General features: G+C 29.2%; 1 protein-coding gene across 50 annotated transcripts in view; it reads left to right on the forward strand.

The window, feature by feature from the left end:
* LOC145254714 (uncharacterized) overlaps nt 1-15,009 on the forward strand; it is a 269,962-nt gene that overhangs the window by 29,772 nt on the left and 225,181 nt on the right. For all 50 annotated transcript variants that reach the window (XR_013863794.1, XR_013863796.1, XR_013863795.1 and 47 more), the window contains exons 5-6: nt 11,557-11,577; nt 12,963-12,986. Coding sequence is in view for 47 of the 50 variants with exons in the window: in XM_080113386.1 (XP_079969512.1) it covers nt 11,557-11,577; nt 12,963-12,986 (45 nt within the window). In the remaining 3 variants the exon portion in view is untranslated. The remainder of the gene's footprint in view (nt 1-11,556; nt 11,578-12,962; nt 12,987-15,009) is intronic.

Here is a 15,009-nt window from a genome sequence, read left to right on the forward strand (position 1 = left end):
TGAAATAACTGAAACGTGTAAATTAAGACGTTTTATTTTTACGCAACCGTTCGAAGGCTAAATATCCACTTTCTGATTAGCACGTTAAGTGTGATATAGCCGCGTTGACGGAGGAGAAAAAATACAAGAAATTGTGAACGTCAAAAATTCGCCGAAACCTATGTTATAGTTTTAAGTTAATTCGAAGCCTTTTATCAACCAAGCTAAACGTATTCTCTTAACTGAAAAATCTTAATATAAGTACATTATTTTATCCTCAACATGGCGAAACAATAGCGATATTTAATAGGAATCCGTTTCTATTATGGTTAAACGTAGTACGTTGAAAGGAAAACGTATTCTGTACTTGCAATCAAATGTTTGGTTGGTTCTTTTGTTTTACAGCATACCAACCCTTTTCAGGGGGTTTAATGCCGAATCAAGTGATTTTGAAGAAAACGATTTTAATAGAATATTTCTTTTCATATCAGTTTCTGTTTAATCCATAGTTGGGATACTAACAAGTACTAACACTCCTGTTCAAATTGGATCTGAGAGCAATAGCAGTTAAAGGGTGGATCTATACACTACAAAGCTTGCAAACTGGAGACTTACCCTCGGTTATAGTTTAAGGTCATATCCAGGACCATGCAATCAGATAGCATATAAGCCAAATATTCCGTTAAAATTGGTTAAAAGTTCGACATAGATGAGTACGATAAGTAATAATCGCCAAAAAAAAAACAGTCTGCAATGAAATTTGTAAGCAAATCGAAATAGAAAACGCATTATCTCCATTTAAACCTTAGTATCCGAACATAGAAAGTAGCATAAACGAATGGTTGATTAAACTCGCGTGTAAACAAAATCAATGCGTCATCAGCTGTTATCCTGGCCTAGTTATTAAGTCGAAAAAAAAACAGCTAAATTTGTTTTGTCTGTTTCTTGAAGTAATCTTGCTTAGTGTATAACTGTGCGACAAATACTGTAAACCGATATTCCCGTAATCGAACAGCCAATAAAATTTTGAAGAGAGCGATGATTTTTTTTTATAGAAATGAAACGAAAGTAATAATGTACGATGTATTTGCAGAATAAATAAACATGGACGGCTCTGTTGAAAAAAAAAACTTGACAATTGTATTATAATCCCGGTTGTCTTGAAGAGAGAAAGTGCGTGAAACCATAAAAGAGTTATTATTTTCCATTTGTAACAAGGATATGTGAATGAAAGTTACTCTTCTCGGAATTAATATAATAATTTTGAATAACAAATTAAAGTGACGGGTAATCATCACAACACTTATATAAGATAATGTATTTTGATACAAGGGAACATACTCATACAATTACGATAATAATAAAAATAATAATAACAATAATAATAATAATAATGCTGTTCGATTATTATCGATAATGATAATAGATTTAAGAAATTCTTTCTAATAAAACTTTTTTCTATACTGTTTTTCTATACTGTTTATTATAAGGACTTTTTCTTGTCTTTTTATGGGACACCAGAGGAGTCTGAAGGTACATTTGTATCTTTACTTTTATTAAATTATACTGCGTTGGAAAGAAATATCCTACCTCCCTTGGCTTATAAGATACCCTTTCTCCTTTGTTGCCGAAATTCCCGGATCGCTTCATTTCTAAAATATTCTAGATGGTCCATTTCCAAAACAACCCAGATTCCCTTTGTTCATAAATGTCACAAATTCCTTGGCTTCCAAGCTATGCTAAACACCTTCATTTAAAAAAAAATTAACTTGTCTTGGATTTTTTAAAATATCCTTAATTAATTTTGTTTTTGAACCGTTTTAGATACTTTTATCAAGCTCTCTTCAGCCAATACTCACTCCCTAATCCCAAGTATCGAGTTTGAAACCGACGGTACCAATGATTTGTTTATATATATACATACATATATATATATATACATATATATATATATATACATATATATATATATATATATATATATATATATATATATATATATATATATATATATAGTAGCTTCCAAAAGTTAAGGAACCTCGATCATCATTTTGAATGACTTATAACTTTATTTATGAACACGGCAAATAAAAATTTATTATTTTTTATTTAACTACCAATATTAAAAATTGGAAAATTCACCAACATGTGTTTTTCCTTTTTTATAGATAAACTTAGAAGCCATACAAATGATCGACCATGCCTACAAAATTTGGACGCTAATATACATATATATATATATATATATATATATATATATATATATATATATATATATATATATATATATATATATGGCAAAACTGGTAATTAGTAAAAACCTGAAGAGATTGCTACATACTATGTGTTTTATTTTTTTATTACCGTTTTATCTGTTTAGTTATATATATATATATATATATATATATATATATATATATATATATATATATATATATATATATAAATTGTGCGCAAAAAGAAGAAATTGAGAGATTTTAAAACATGGGTGTCAAGCCTGATCCAAGAAAACTGACTCATTGTTCTTGCATTGAAATTGACAGCCATGTTTTAAAACCTCTCCATTTCTTCTTTCTGTGCACAATTTATTTTTCTTTTAATAATATCATTTTAACTAATTCCCTTTTTTCCTTGTACCCATTTGTGAATGATTCCACGGAATTCTGCCTTTGGGATTACTTTGAACCATCTTCCATTAACCCAATTCCTTTGGATTTTTCTTGTGAAAATGGAAATTTAATCAACTTGTTAGGATTTTTCCATTATTGGAAATTAAACTTTTTCCCGCAAAATCCATTCACGTGAAATCACCTTTTACTTCCCTCTATTCCCTCCTCTTGACTTTTTTTACCACGTAAGATGTATGACTTACTAGTAGTTTAATTAAATAATTTTGCATGCAAAATCCGATCCCGCAGTTTGCTAATCCCTTCCCTCTGATGAGAAGGAAAGTATTTCTTCAAAACTCCGCGGATTAAGGACAATCCACTTCTTTTGTGCTTCCTTTTAATATTAAATATGTTTTTAACTCTTTTCGAGAGGGTTGTTTAACATGTTTTTATTAACATGCTTTATTAACTACTTATTATATTTTTGCACGTTACGTGTGAGATTGTTGCGTCGATGGTAGAAAAAATACACGAAATTTGAAAGCCTAAAAAAATTCGCCAAATCCTCTATTTATTTTTATAGTTTAAATTTAATTTGAATCCTTTTTACTTACCAAAATAAACGTATTTTCTCAACTAAAGAGTCTTAATGTTAGTACATTATTTTATACACCACATGGAGAAACAATGGCGATATTGAATCGGCATCCGTTTCTATTATAGTGAAGCGTAGTACGTTGAACGAAAAACGTATTCTGTACTTGCAATCAAATGGTTGGCTGTTTGGTTCATTAGTTTTACGGCATATAAACCCTTTTCAGGTTATTTAATCTTGCATCCAGTGATTTTTAAGAAAACGTTTAAATATAATATTTTTTTCATATCGGGTTCTGTTTAACCAAGAGTTCGGTCACTAACACGTATTACTGCTCCGGGTCAGTGGTGGCTATACACTCCCCAAAGCCCGCACTGGGGCCTTACAATCGGATAAAGTTTAAGGACATATCCAGGACCATGCGATCAAATAACATGTCAGCAAAGTATACCGTTAAAATTGGTGAATCGGGAAATCCTAAAAGTTTCTTGTTGGGTTGTTTGAAGTAGAAGTAATGATCGCCAAAAAAAAACAAATGACTGCAATGAAGTTTATAAGTAAATCAAAATAGAAAACATATATCATGTTCATGTAAGCCTGTGTATCCGCAGATAGAAAGTTGCGGAGACGAATGGTTGATTAACGTCTCGTGTAAAAAAAAAAAACAATAAGTAATCAATTATTTGTAGAATACCAAAAACTGTTACATTGGCCTAGTTATTAAGTCGAAAAACTGCTAAATTTGTTTTGTCTGTTTGTTGAAGTTATATTGCTTAGTTTGTAACCGTTCAAAAATTACTGTAAACCGATATTCCCGTAATCGAACAACCAATAAAATTTTGAAGCGAGTGATGATTTTTTTATAGAAATGAAACGAAAGATGATGTATTTGTAGGATAAAAAACATGTTAGAACAAAAACGTTACAAATGTATTAAGAGTAACATTTAAAACCAACGAGTGAATGGATTATTTTTTAAGCAATCGCAATGGAGCTCAGTTTGTAAGCTGCTACACCCAAAAAGAGAAAAGCAACTAAAATGATCGAATGTTTGCCTTCGTGATTAAAAAAGAAAAAGTTTGTCATCGTATTTAATATAAATCTATCGATTATCTACAAGTGGATTTCATAAAAATAAAAAGCTTACAAAATATAAACAATCGAACTCATCTGCAGGTGTGCAGTGTTAAAATCCAAAGGAGTAGTAGCTAGGAGTGCATAGGAATATCAATATTTTGGAATAACAAATTAAAGCGGCGGGTAATAATCGCAAGACGTATTATATCAGATAATGGAACACTTTATGAAGCGTCGGAATTCTTAAAACTATGACGTATTTTCATACACAGCACAAATGTTATAATTATATTAATATAAAGATAAAAAATAGTAAACATTACACAATTACGATAATAATAATAATAATAATAATAATAATAATAAGAAGAAGAAGAAGAATAATGACAATAATAATAATACTGACAATAAAAATAATAATAATAATAATAATAATAATAATAATAATAATAATAATAATAATAATAGCAATGTCGTTCGATTATTATCGATAATAATGATAGATTTAAGAAATTTCTGCCGATGAAACATTTTCTATTTTTATCGAATGTTTATTATAAAGACTTTTCCTTGTTTTTTTATGGGACATCAGAGGAGTCAGAAGGTACATTTTTATATTTACTTTTATTAAATAATACTGGCGCGGAAAGAAATATCCTAACTCCCTGTGTTTATAAGATACCCTCTCTCCTTTCTTGTCGAAATTCCCGGATCCCTTGATTTGTAACATATCCCAGATGCTTCATTTCCAAAATATCCCAGATTCCCTGTGTTTATTAATGTCACACATCTCTTGGTTTCCAAACTATGCTAAACACCTTCATTTAAAATTGTACCATATCTTTGATTTTCAAAATATTCTCAATTGCATTTGTTCCCAAATATTCCAGATTGCTTTTCTTCCAAAATATTCAAGGTATCGGTTGTTCCAAAATACACCATATCCCTTTTGTTCTAAATTGTCCGAAATATATTTTGTCCCAAAATATCCAAGACAGTATTTGATTAGAAATATTCCTGATTGCTGTTGATCTAAAATATTTCAGATCATTTGGTTAAAAAATATATCAGATTCCTTTTATTCCAAAGTATTCTAAATATATTTGTTTCCAGAATTTTCTATGACCGTCAGTCTTCAAAATATCTAAATTTCCTTGGTTTAAAAATAATCCCGGATTTTGGTATCCAAAAGTTTACATCAAATCATAATTTTCATTTTAAACAATGATGACTTTTTAAAAAATCTGCCAAAAGCAGATTTTTTATTTGTTAAATTATTATTTTGCAGATTTGGTGAAATAATAATTTAACAAATTTGTTAAATTATTATTTTGCAGATTTGGTGAAATAATAATTTAACAAATTTGTTAAATTATTATTTTGCAGATTTGGTGAAATAATAATTTAACAAATTTGTTAAATTATTATTTTGAAGATTTGGTAAAATAATAATTTAACAAATTTGTTAAATTATTATTTTGAAGATTTGGTGAAATAATAATTTAACAAATTTCTAAAATTATTATTTTGCAGATTTGGTGAAATAATAATTTAACAAATTTGTTAAATTATTATTTTGAAGATTTGGTAAAATAATAATTTAACAAATTTGTTAAATTATTATTTTGAAGATTTGGTGAAATAATAATTTAACAAATTTGTTAAATTATTATTTTGCAGATTTGGTGAAATAATAATTTAACAAATTTGTTAAATTATTATTTTGAAGATTTGGTAAAATAATAATTTAACAAATTTGTTAAATTATTATTTTGAAGATTTGGTGAAATAATAATTTAACAAATTTGTTAAATTATTATTTTGCAGATTTGGTGAAATAATAATTTAACAAATTTGTTAAATTATTATTTTGCAGATTTGGTGACATAATAATTTAACAAATTTGTTAAATTATTATTTTGAAGATTTGGTAAAATAATAATTTAACAAATTTGTTAAATTATTATTTTGAAGATTTGGTGAAATAATAATTTAACAAATTTGTTAAATTATTATTTTGAAGATTTGGTGAAATAAATTCGAAAATATTTTTGTATCAGATTTTTCTCATTCTCAGATTTTCACGAACTGGGAAAGAATTGCCATTTATGGTGGTTCACATTCCACATATGTTGTATTTTTTACTCCTTATATTAAGTAGTTTCTTTCCTTATTTGAAGCGAAAAACATCACACAAAAACTAATATTTTGTTTACAGAATGTTTTTAAAGGAGACAAGTCATTGTTACCATCGGTTTCAAAGTCGATAATTAGGACCGTTTTCGATACCTATATCAAGTTCTCTTCAGTCAATTTTCATCCCCTAATCCTAATTATCGAGTTTAAAACCTAAGATAACGATGACTTTTCTCCTTTAAAACTTTCTGTAAACAAAATATTATATATATATATACACACACACACACACACACACACACACACACACATATATATATATATATATATATATATATATATATATATATAGGTAGCGTCCAAAAGTTAAGGAACGTCAATCATTTTTTTTTAAATTACTTATAACTTTATGTATGAAAAAGGAAAATAAAAATTCATCATTTTTTTAACTACCATAAATAAACATTAGAAAATTCATCAATTATTTTTTTCCCATTTTAATAGATAAAGTTAGAAGCCTTACAAATGATCGGTCCTATCTATACATTTGGCGCAACCGTATATATATATATATATATATATATATATATATATATATATATATATATATATATATATATATATATATATATATATTAAAAACGATATATTTGTCTGCCCTAAAGAAAACAATACCACAGTTTTATTTAAAAAAACTTTTATTGAAAAAATCAATTCAGGTTATCTGCATTATGTAGTAGAGTTGATATCCATTCAATATAACCGAATTCAGCCTCAATCACCACCCTGATACAGGTCAGGAACTAGTAATATGCCTTTTCCACAAGCGCGGGCGGGAGCTCGGCGGATACTCGGCTGATAATTGAGATCAGGCTGGCTATGATGGAGGTCATGTTGGTGATGTTTTCGTCGTATGATTAAATGAAGTAGTCCAGCGGCTTCAGTTTGGGGAAGGAGGGGGATCCAGTGAGAGAACGGTACAAAGTCGTAGCACCTTTTCTGAAGTACAACCTGGGAATTTTGGACTTGTAAACCGGCGGCCGATCCTGCTGCCTTACCCAGGCTCTGTCAGCGGCCATCTGATTGCACCAAGGGATCACCAGGCTCTTCAGTAATCCAGATGCACTTTGGTCTTGACTTTCAAGCCGACTTCAAAAATGTGAGGTGGTCTGATGTGGCCCCAACTTGAAGCCACACCAAAGACAATAACCGTAACAAGAAACTTGGTGAAATGTGCCCTCAAGCCTTAAATCGTCTAGATTTGCAATTTGAGCATGGTCCTGTTTTCATAAGTTGAATTGGTAGAGATCATGAGTTTTACAGCGGTGCATCTCCAGTCCTGCTCGTTGAACATGTGTTACTTTCATATATGATAGAATGCTCTTATGTTTCTTGGGATTTGTACACAACTGGCTAACTAGGTGATAGTCTGCAAAAAACAAAAACGGTTTTTATCAAACGGAAATGTAATCATATGGTCTTTTGTAAGGCGATAATTTTATTGTTGTCCCCTGGATATACATATCCACCATTTTGGTTAAAAACCGGCATACATCTTTATAAATAGACCTTCAGAGCATATGAAGTATAGCTTGATAAATTAATAATTCCTGACACTTTGAAATTACCATGAATATAGATAATGTTATGTGTCAATAAGGAACACAAAAAGATAAGAGAGGTTTAAAAACGTTTTATACCAGGACATTTTGAAGCTGTCTTCTCGTCAGAAGTAACGAAACCAGCTAGGATATTGATAAATATATTAGCGGTGTCTAGCATCGGTTGCATTTGCTTAGAAATTAGAAAAGATAAATAAGGATAACAAACTTAAATTTAAAAAAATAGAATAGAGGACAAATATTCCTGATAAATAATTAAGGGTAAGAACTTATTGGGGGCAGATTAAGAAATAAATAATATTGGATATATATATATATATATATATATATATATATATGTATATATATGTATGTATTTGTGTGTATATATATATATATATATATATATATATATATATATATATATATATATAAAGCTGAATGCCTCTGTGTGTGTGGAGGGAGGGGGTGTCTGGTCACGAATAGGCACCAATATGGTTGACTATTTTAAAAAAATTGTTTACATATAATGATAGAAGATGGATCGAGGATCAGGAATTGGTATGTTTCATCTGGCAGAACAGTGGTTCATAAAAATTTTGGGGTCTGCGTTCGCGATTGGCCCCCAAAGTATGGAAATAAAAAATGAAAAAAAAAAACGTTTACAAGGGGTTTTGATATAGATGTACATAAGAATACTTTGATAAGTTTGTTTCAACTAAAATAGGGATGGTATAATAGGATTGTGGGGTTTGCGTTCGCGCCAGTACTCCATAGAAATATGGCGCAAACTTTAACAAAGACTTTTCATATCGATTTGCGTAAGTATACTTTGATAATTATGTTTCAGTTTGAAAGAATTATGGTATAATAAAATTATTGGGTGTTCGTTCACGACTGACCTCCATAGAATGTAAATATGTCACAAAGTTTAACAAGGTTTTTTAAAAGGGGTGAGGATTCACAATAACACCTTAATTTTAATCTTAATTCACGTTAGCTTTTATTTATTGTTTTGAGTTAAATCATATTGTGCCGAATAAATTCACCTCATAAATTCACGTTCTTATTAAAGTGAAATCCCCCCACAAAAAAAGTCGGAACTTTAGACAATTCTCGACACAAATTTTTCATGACTCTGTTTTTTTCCTTCTCCACTTTCACGTGGCATTCTTTCGAAAATAGATGAATAGATAAATAATAAAAAAATAAGAATGTTACTTGTTATCGTGTCAAAAGATGGAAAAAAAATTCTCCTCACGTGACTACCCGTCTTTTTAAAAACATTTACATAACCTTTTTATTTTTATTTATATATCTGTTTAAGCTTTTTTGTCAGTGTACTAGAAGGAATTCAGTTGATTACAAACCTTTCTGCGTCTTCTTTAAATTACAATAGTACCACCCTGAATCTGGCGGCGCAATATTACACCGTTCAATACTGTAAAACTGAAACGAAGCTTTTCTGCTTGAAAAGGGCTTCATTTTCTTCTTATTCATATATCTAAAGTAATTACGTGTTTAACTTTTTTATATCCCATTTTGCTGCTTCGCATTATTTTACTAAAGTAAGTAAAGCTTCATTATTTTTCAAAACTGTTGTTGTTTCTTTGTTTTTCGATATTTCGTCGATATTATTTAGTAAGAGTGTTTAGCCGAAAAGCCAACAAACGACTACCCGAAAAAATAATATACCAGAAATAAATGTTACCATAGTCAATAAAAGTTCAGTTCATGTTTTTTATTTTGTTTTGAACTAGTTTCAATGCTCTTTACTTGAAATAATTTACGCGAACCGAAGTTAAAACGAAATTTGAGGCAATAACTTAAATTAATTTTTATATAAACTACACATGCCATACCCGAATATTTCTCAAGTATCAAATAACGGAAAACATTAAAATATGCTTATAAATATTCCTTACGTTGACGGAACTCTCTTAAATTGTTAACACAGAATGCTCAGGTGCCCCTCCTTAAAATTGAAAACGGGGCTCTCCATTTCAAAGTCGCTGCCATTTTGATGTTTTATAACCGGTTCGTGAATTAAAAAAAAATACAAACTACTTAAAAATAAAAACCAATTAACTTTTCTACAATAAAATTAACTTTTATTGCCTATGGTCACATTTATTTCTTGTATATTTATATTATTATATTCTCTTTGTAAGGAAACATATATATTTATATTATTATTTTCTCTTTGTAAGGAAACATCATTTTGTTGGCCACTCTTGGCTACGAATGGAAACAAAGTTGATATAAAAACATATATTTTCGCGAAAGTTATCTTTACTTTCATGATATTTTGCTTAGGTTAACATTTTTTAGTATGAAAACCTATCTCTTTACAACTCCCTCCTTTTCATAACCTATCATACTTTCATCAACCACAGTCCATTTTCTGTAGGTTGTTTTTAAAACAGTCAACGACGGGTACTTCTGCTAGTATATATATATATATATATACATATATATACATATATATATACATATATATGTATATGTATATATATACACACATATATATATATATATATATATATATGTACATATATATACATGCATACATATATTGTTTTAACAAAAACCAAAACACCAAAGAATGGATTGATAGCAACAAATAGTGTATTTCAACGTTAGTTACAATTGTTTCAAAGCGCTTCGAACAAATCCAAACATTATGTCGCTTGAAAATTTTCACAAAAAATGCCTTTCATCAGACTTATTAAATAAAACACACTTCAAAAATAAAACATTGTGGAACTCATTTTCCTTATAAGGAAAAGAAAACAAGCGAAAGTATTTTACCTATATCGCATCTTATTGAAATTTAAAAAAAACTAGGGCACACCTACGTTTACCTGGTATGGTTAGACGTACAATAATCTACAGGGTGGTCAAAAAGTCAGGTAACATGTTAAAGGTAGAAAAAACAATATGATCCATTATAATCTCTATTCGTTTAATATTATTTGTTTAAATATTTGAGTGTAATATATAAACTACCCCTTCTGATTTCTGGCTTTGGGGCTATGTAAAGGATAGCGTTTATGGCAAGAAGCCTGATACAATAGCGTCTTTAAAGTTATTTATTTAAGAGGAGATTGCGCGGATATCAGCTGACATGATTACACGTGTTACACAATCAGTGGTTAATCGCTTCCAGCGATTGATAGAGAGAAATGGACAACAATTAACAAAATAAACATATTTCATGTTTGTTTCATTTTATATTTCAATGTATGGCACTTAAATATACGTGTATTGCTAATATCGTTTTTCTTTAAAATGTTACCTGACTTTTTGACCACCCTGTAGAACAGCCTGCTCCTTTCTTATTTTTTCTTTTGAAAAGTTTGTTACATTTGCATAAAAATAAACTAATCTCTTCGTATCTTACTTCTCTTTAATATACGGTCATAACTTTATCAGCGAAAAAAAATAATCAATATTATCACGTTTAGGTTAATTAGAAGGATACTTATTCATGACCATAAATGTATCGATTTGTTTTGTTATCTGAACAATGTGTAACTGAATTTTTTTTTAATTTTAGATACAGTACAAGCAAAACGCTGTAAGTAGCTTTTCTTTCTTTGTGTTTTTCTAACTTTTTTTCCGATTGCTATCGCGTCGACATTTAACTCCATATTTCAACGAGACTTATTAATAACGAACAGAAAACCCCATGACGAAAATTTAGGATAGATTCGACAGTTTAGGTAACTCGAAGTATTAAAACGCGACCCCGAGATCGCGTGTTAATACTTCGAAAGGAAAATACTAAAATAATCGATAAAAAATTCAAACAAATCGATAAGAAAGACAAAACTAAGTGATAAGGAAAAAATCGATAAAAAGACAAAACTAATCGATAAAAAAGGCGAAACTAAGTGATCAGGAAATGAAAAAACTAATCGATAGAAAAGGAAAAGCGATTTGATAAGGAATAAAACAAAACGAATCGATAAAAAAGACAGACTAATCGTGAAAACAACAAAATTAATCGATAAAAATGCCAAACTAAGTGATAAGGAAAATGACGAAACTAATTGATAAAAAAGGCAATACTAATTGATAAAGACAAAACTAAAACTAATCGATAAAAAAGACAAACTAATCGATGAAAAAAAATAAAAATTAATCGATAAAAAAGACAAAACTAAGTCATAAGAAAAAGACGAAACTAATCGATAAAAAAGACAAACTAATCGATGAAAAAAAATCAAAATTAATCGATAAAAAAGACAAAACTAAGTCATAAGAAAAAGACGAAACTAATCGATAAAAAAGACAAATCTAATCGATAAAAAGGCAAAACTTAGTAATAAAAAAAGACAAACCTAATCGATTTTCGCATTTGGCTAACTTCGAACATATTTTCGAAACGAAATAAGAAATAATTTTTTTGTGCTTAAAAGTAGAAGAGATTCTTTATGTTCTCTAGAATTTCATCGAATCAATAATTATTTACAGTGCAATGTCGATTACCATGTATTGTGAACTAAGGAAACACGTGAACCTTTTTTCCTGGTGCACAGACAAGTGCTAATAACTTGCGCATGCAATTAATCAATGTGATTGAAAATTGGCAATTAATCAATGTGATTGAAAATTGGCGATTACATCGATTTCGATCAACAACAAAAGAATTGGGAGCGTTGAACATTTATTGATCTTTATTCAATCTCGTGCAACGTTGGGTCTCCTTGCTAGTTTATTGATAAAGTGCTCTATGTCCGGTTTTTTTAAATATAAAAACGAAACCAGTAGATAATATTCGTCTTATTTAGATTCATCGGGGTATAGTTCTTTTTTGACATTTTCAACCAATCCTTATCTAAAAAAAAAAGATCAGAAATATTAAGTAGATGATAATAAAACGTTTAGTTCACAATTTTCAATATTTTTCTTGAGCCAATTCTTGTGTGTGAATATATTTTTTATTTATGTTTCTTATAGCTGTTGCGTCAAATAACGACGAAGGTGAGTAATTTTATCTTTCGAAAAATATGCATTATTTTTTTATTACATAAAAATATGCATTTTTTTATCATCAAAATACGTATTTCTTTTTTATCATAAACATTTCAATCTACTTATGGCGTCTTTATATTTTATTTTAACAGACTTTTTAACTTTTTCGTTTATGGCTATAGATTCAGTCCCTCTTTTAAAGTGTGAATCTCACGTTAAGCCAAATAAAAAAAATAATTGCTTATTGAGAAGAGCAGGCGGATTGAAGTCCGCAGCAAACGGTATCAGAAAAGAAAATCGCGTTGATATAAACATATTATCCTTACTAAACTGGGCACCGGTCTTTTAGTTTTTTAAAAGTGTTTGTTTTTAAATGTGTTTATACTGTATTTTAAGTAAAACCAACATTAATCAAAATACATTTTATTCTATTTTTCTAAGAAAACAATGATACAGTGGTAACGTCACCAGCTTTGATTGCTTCAGTTTTCCTTTCTGTTTTGATTTTAACTAATGCCACTCGATTACATTTTTTTTGCTTTCTACAATAATATATACGAAATCTGGACAAATAAAATGTATTTTACAACCGGGAAAAGCCTGCCCCATCCTGCTTCTGTATTTAACCACTTTAACATTATTTAAAAATTTAAATGATTTTTTTAAAAAAGCAATACAATGCATTATTAGGTGTATCAGAATTTTTAGGGAATTTTTGACACCCCTTACACGAAACTGCGAATAAAATGTAAAAAAAAAAAAATCGTAACTTCTCTTTTAAATGGGGGTGTTTATTTTCTTTATGGATTATACTTCCATAATAAACTCTTAAAGTTGTATAAAAGTAATAGAAATATGATTTTTTTTTTATATTTTATAAAACAGTAATTAAATCAATTGAATTTTAAGAGTTACGTATTTTTACATTTTTTAAACTTTAAAAATCTATCAAAATGTTTCTATTGATTCAATTTTTACGATATTTTCAGAGTCAATGTATAATTAAATGCTCTTTCCAATAAACTGAATATAATATTTTAGGCAAACGTTTTTTTAATACACCCCCATTTTAAATATCTATTAAAAAGTAAATAATTAACTTACTCACCAAAGTTTTATATATCACAAATTGAAGATGAAAGATCAATAAATAATATATTCAAATTTGAAACAAATTTACCTATAAAGTCTGAAGTTTAAACCCTATTTTTAAAAACCACGTTGTTTTTTTTATAAAACCTTGGTCCTTGATCCTTTAATTAAAAAAAAGAGTTTGAATTACATTTTTCGAGTAGTTATAAACTTGGAAAGACAGGAGGTCGAATTATTCAATATATTTCACGCATTCGTAAGGTCAGTTTCTGACACACCTAATACATTGTTCGCTTTTGCATAAACGTTAAAAATGTAGAGTGCATAACTAGTTTTTTTTAGAACACATCCTCGTTGACAAGATATTTTATATTTATTAGAACTCCTACTGCTAATGTTATTTACGCTTTTATTTCGATATAAGAAATGTAAACATTGCCTTATTTGAAAGTAGTATTTGCTCATATTAAGTGCCTTCAATAAGGTTCCTAACTTTTTTGTACACGTATATAAAATTGTCATAGACCCTTTTTTGTTATTAAATTTTCACCCCAAACAAGACACAATGCTACTTTGAAGTAGTAGCCTACTATCGGGGACATAAGTCGCAGGGGTATAATGAAGGTAGTTGCGTAGCAAGATGTCTGTTCACATTACACTTGAACTTCTGCTTGTCAGTACAGAATCCTGGAAGGAAGTTCCAAAGTCTAGCAGTTCTGGGGAAGAAAATATTGGAGTAGAAGGGGCTCCACTGTGTAGGGGTGGGATTTAGCTGCTTGTCGGGTTTGTCGGAGGTATTCACGTTGAGGAGGTACAAGTGCTTGTAGTTCACCTTTAAAGTTCTTGTAGAACAGGTAGGAAGAGTCAACATTTCGTCGATGGAACAGTAGCTGAAGCCTAGATGACAGTTAAGGACCTATCAGGTTGGCGAGTGAGAGAC

Source organism: Euprymna scolopes, chromosome 30, assembly GCF_053919585.1.
Source record: "Euprymna scolopes isolate OS-2025 chromosome 30, ASM5391958v1, whole genome shotgun sequence".
Lineage (NCBI taxonomy): Eukaryota > Metazoa > Mollusca > Cephalopoda > Sepiida > Sepiolidae > Euprymna > Euprymna scolopes.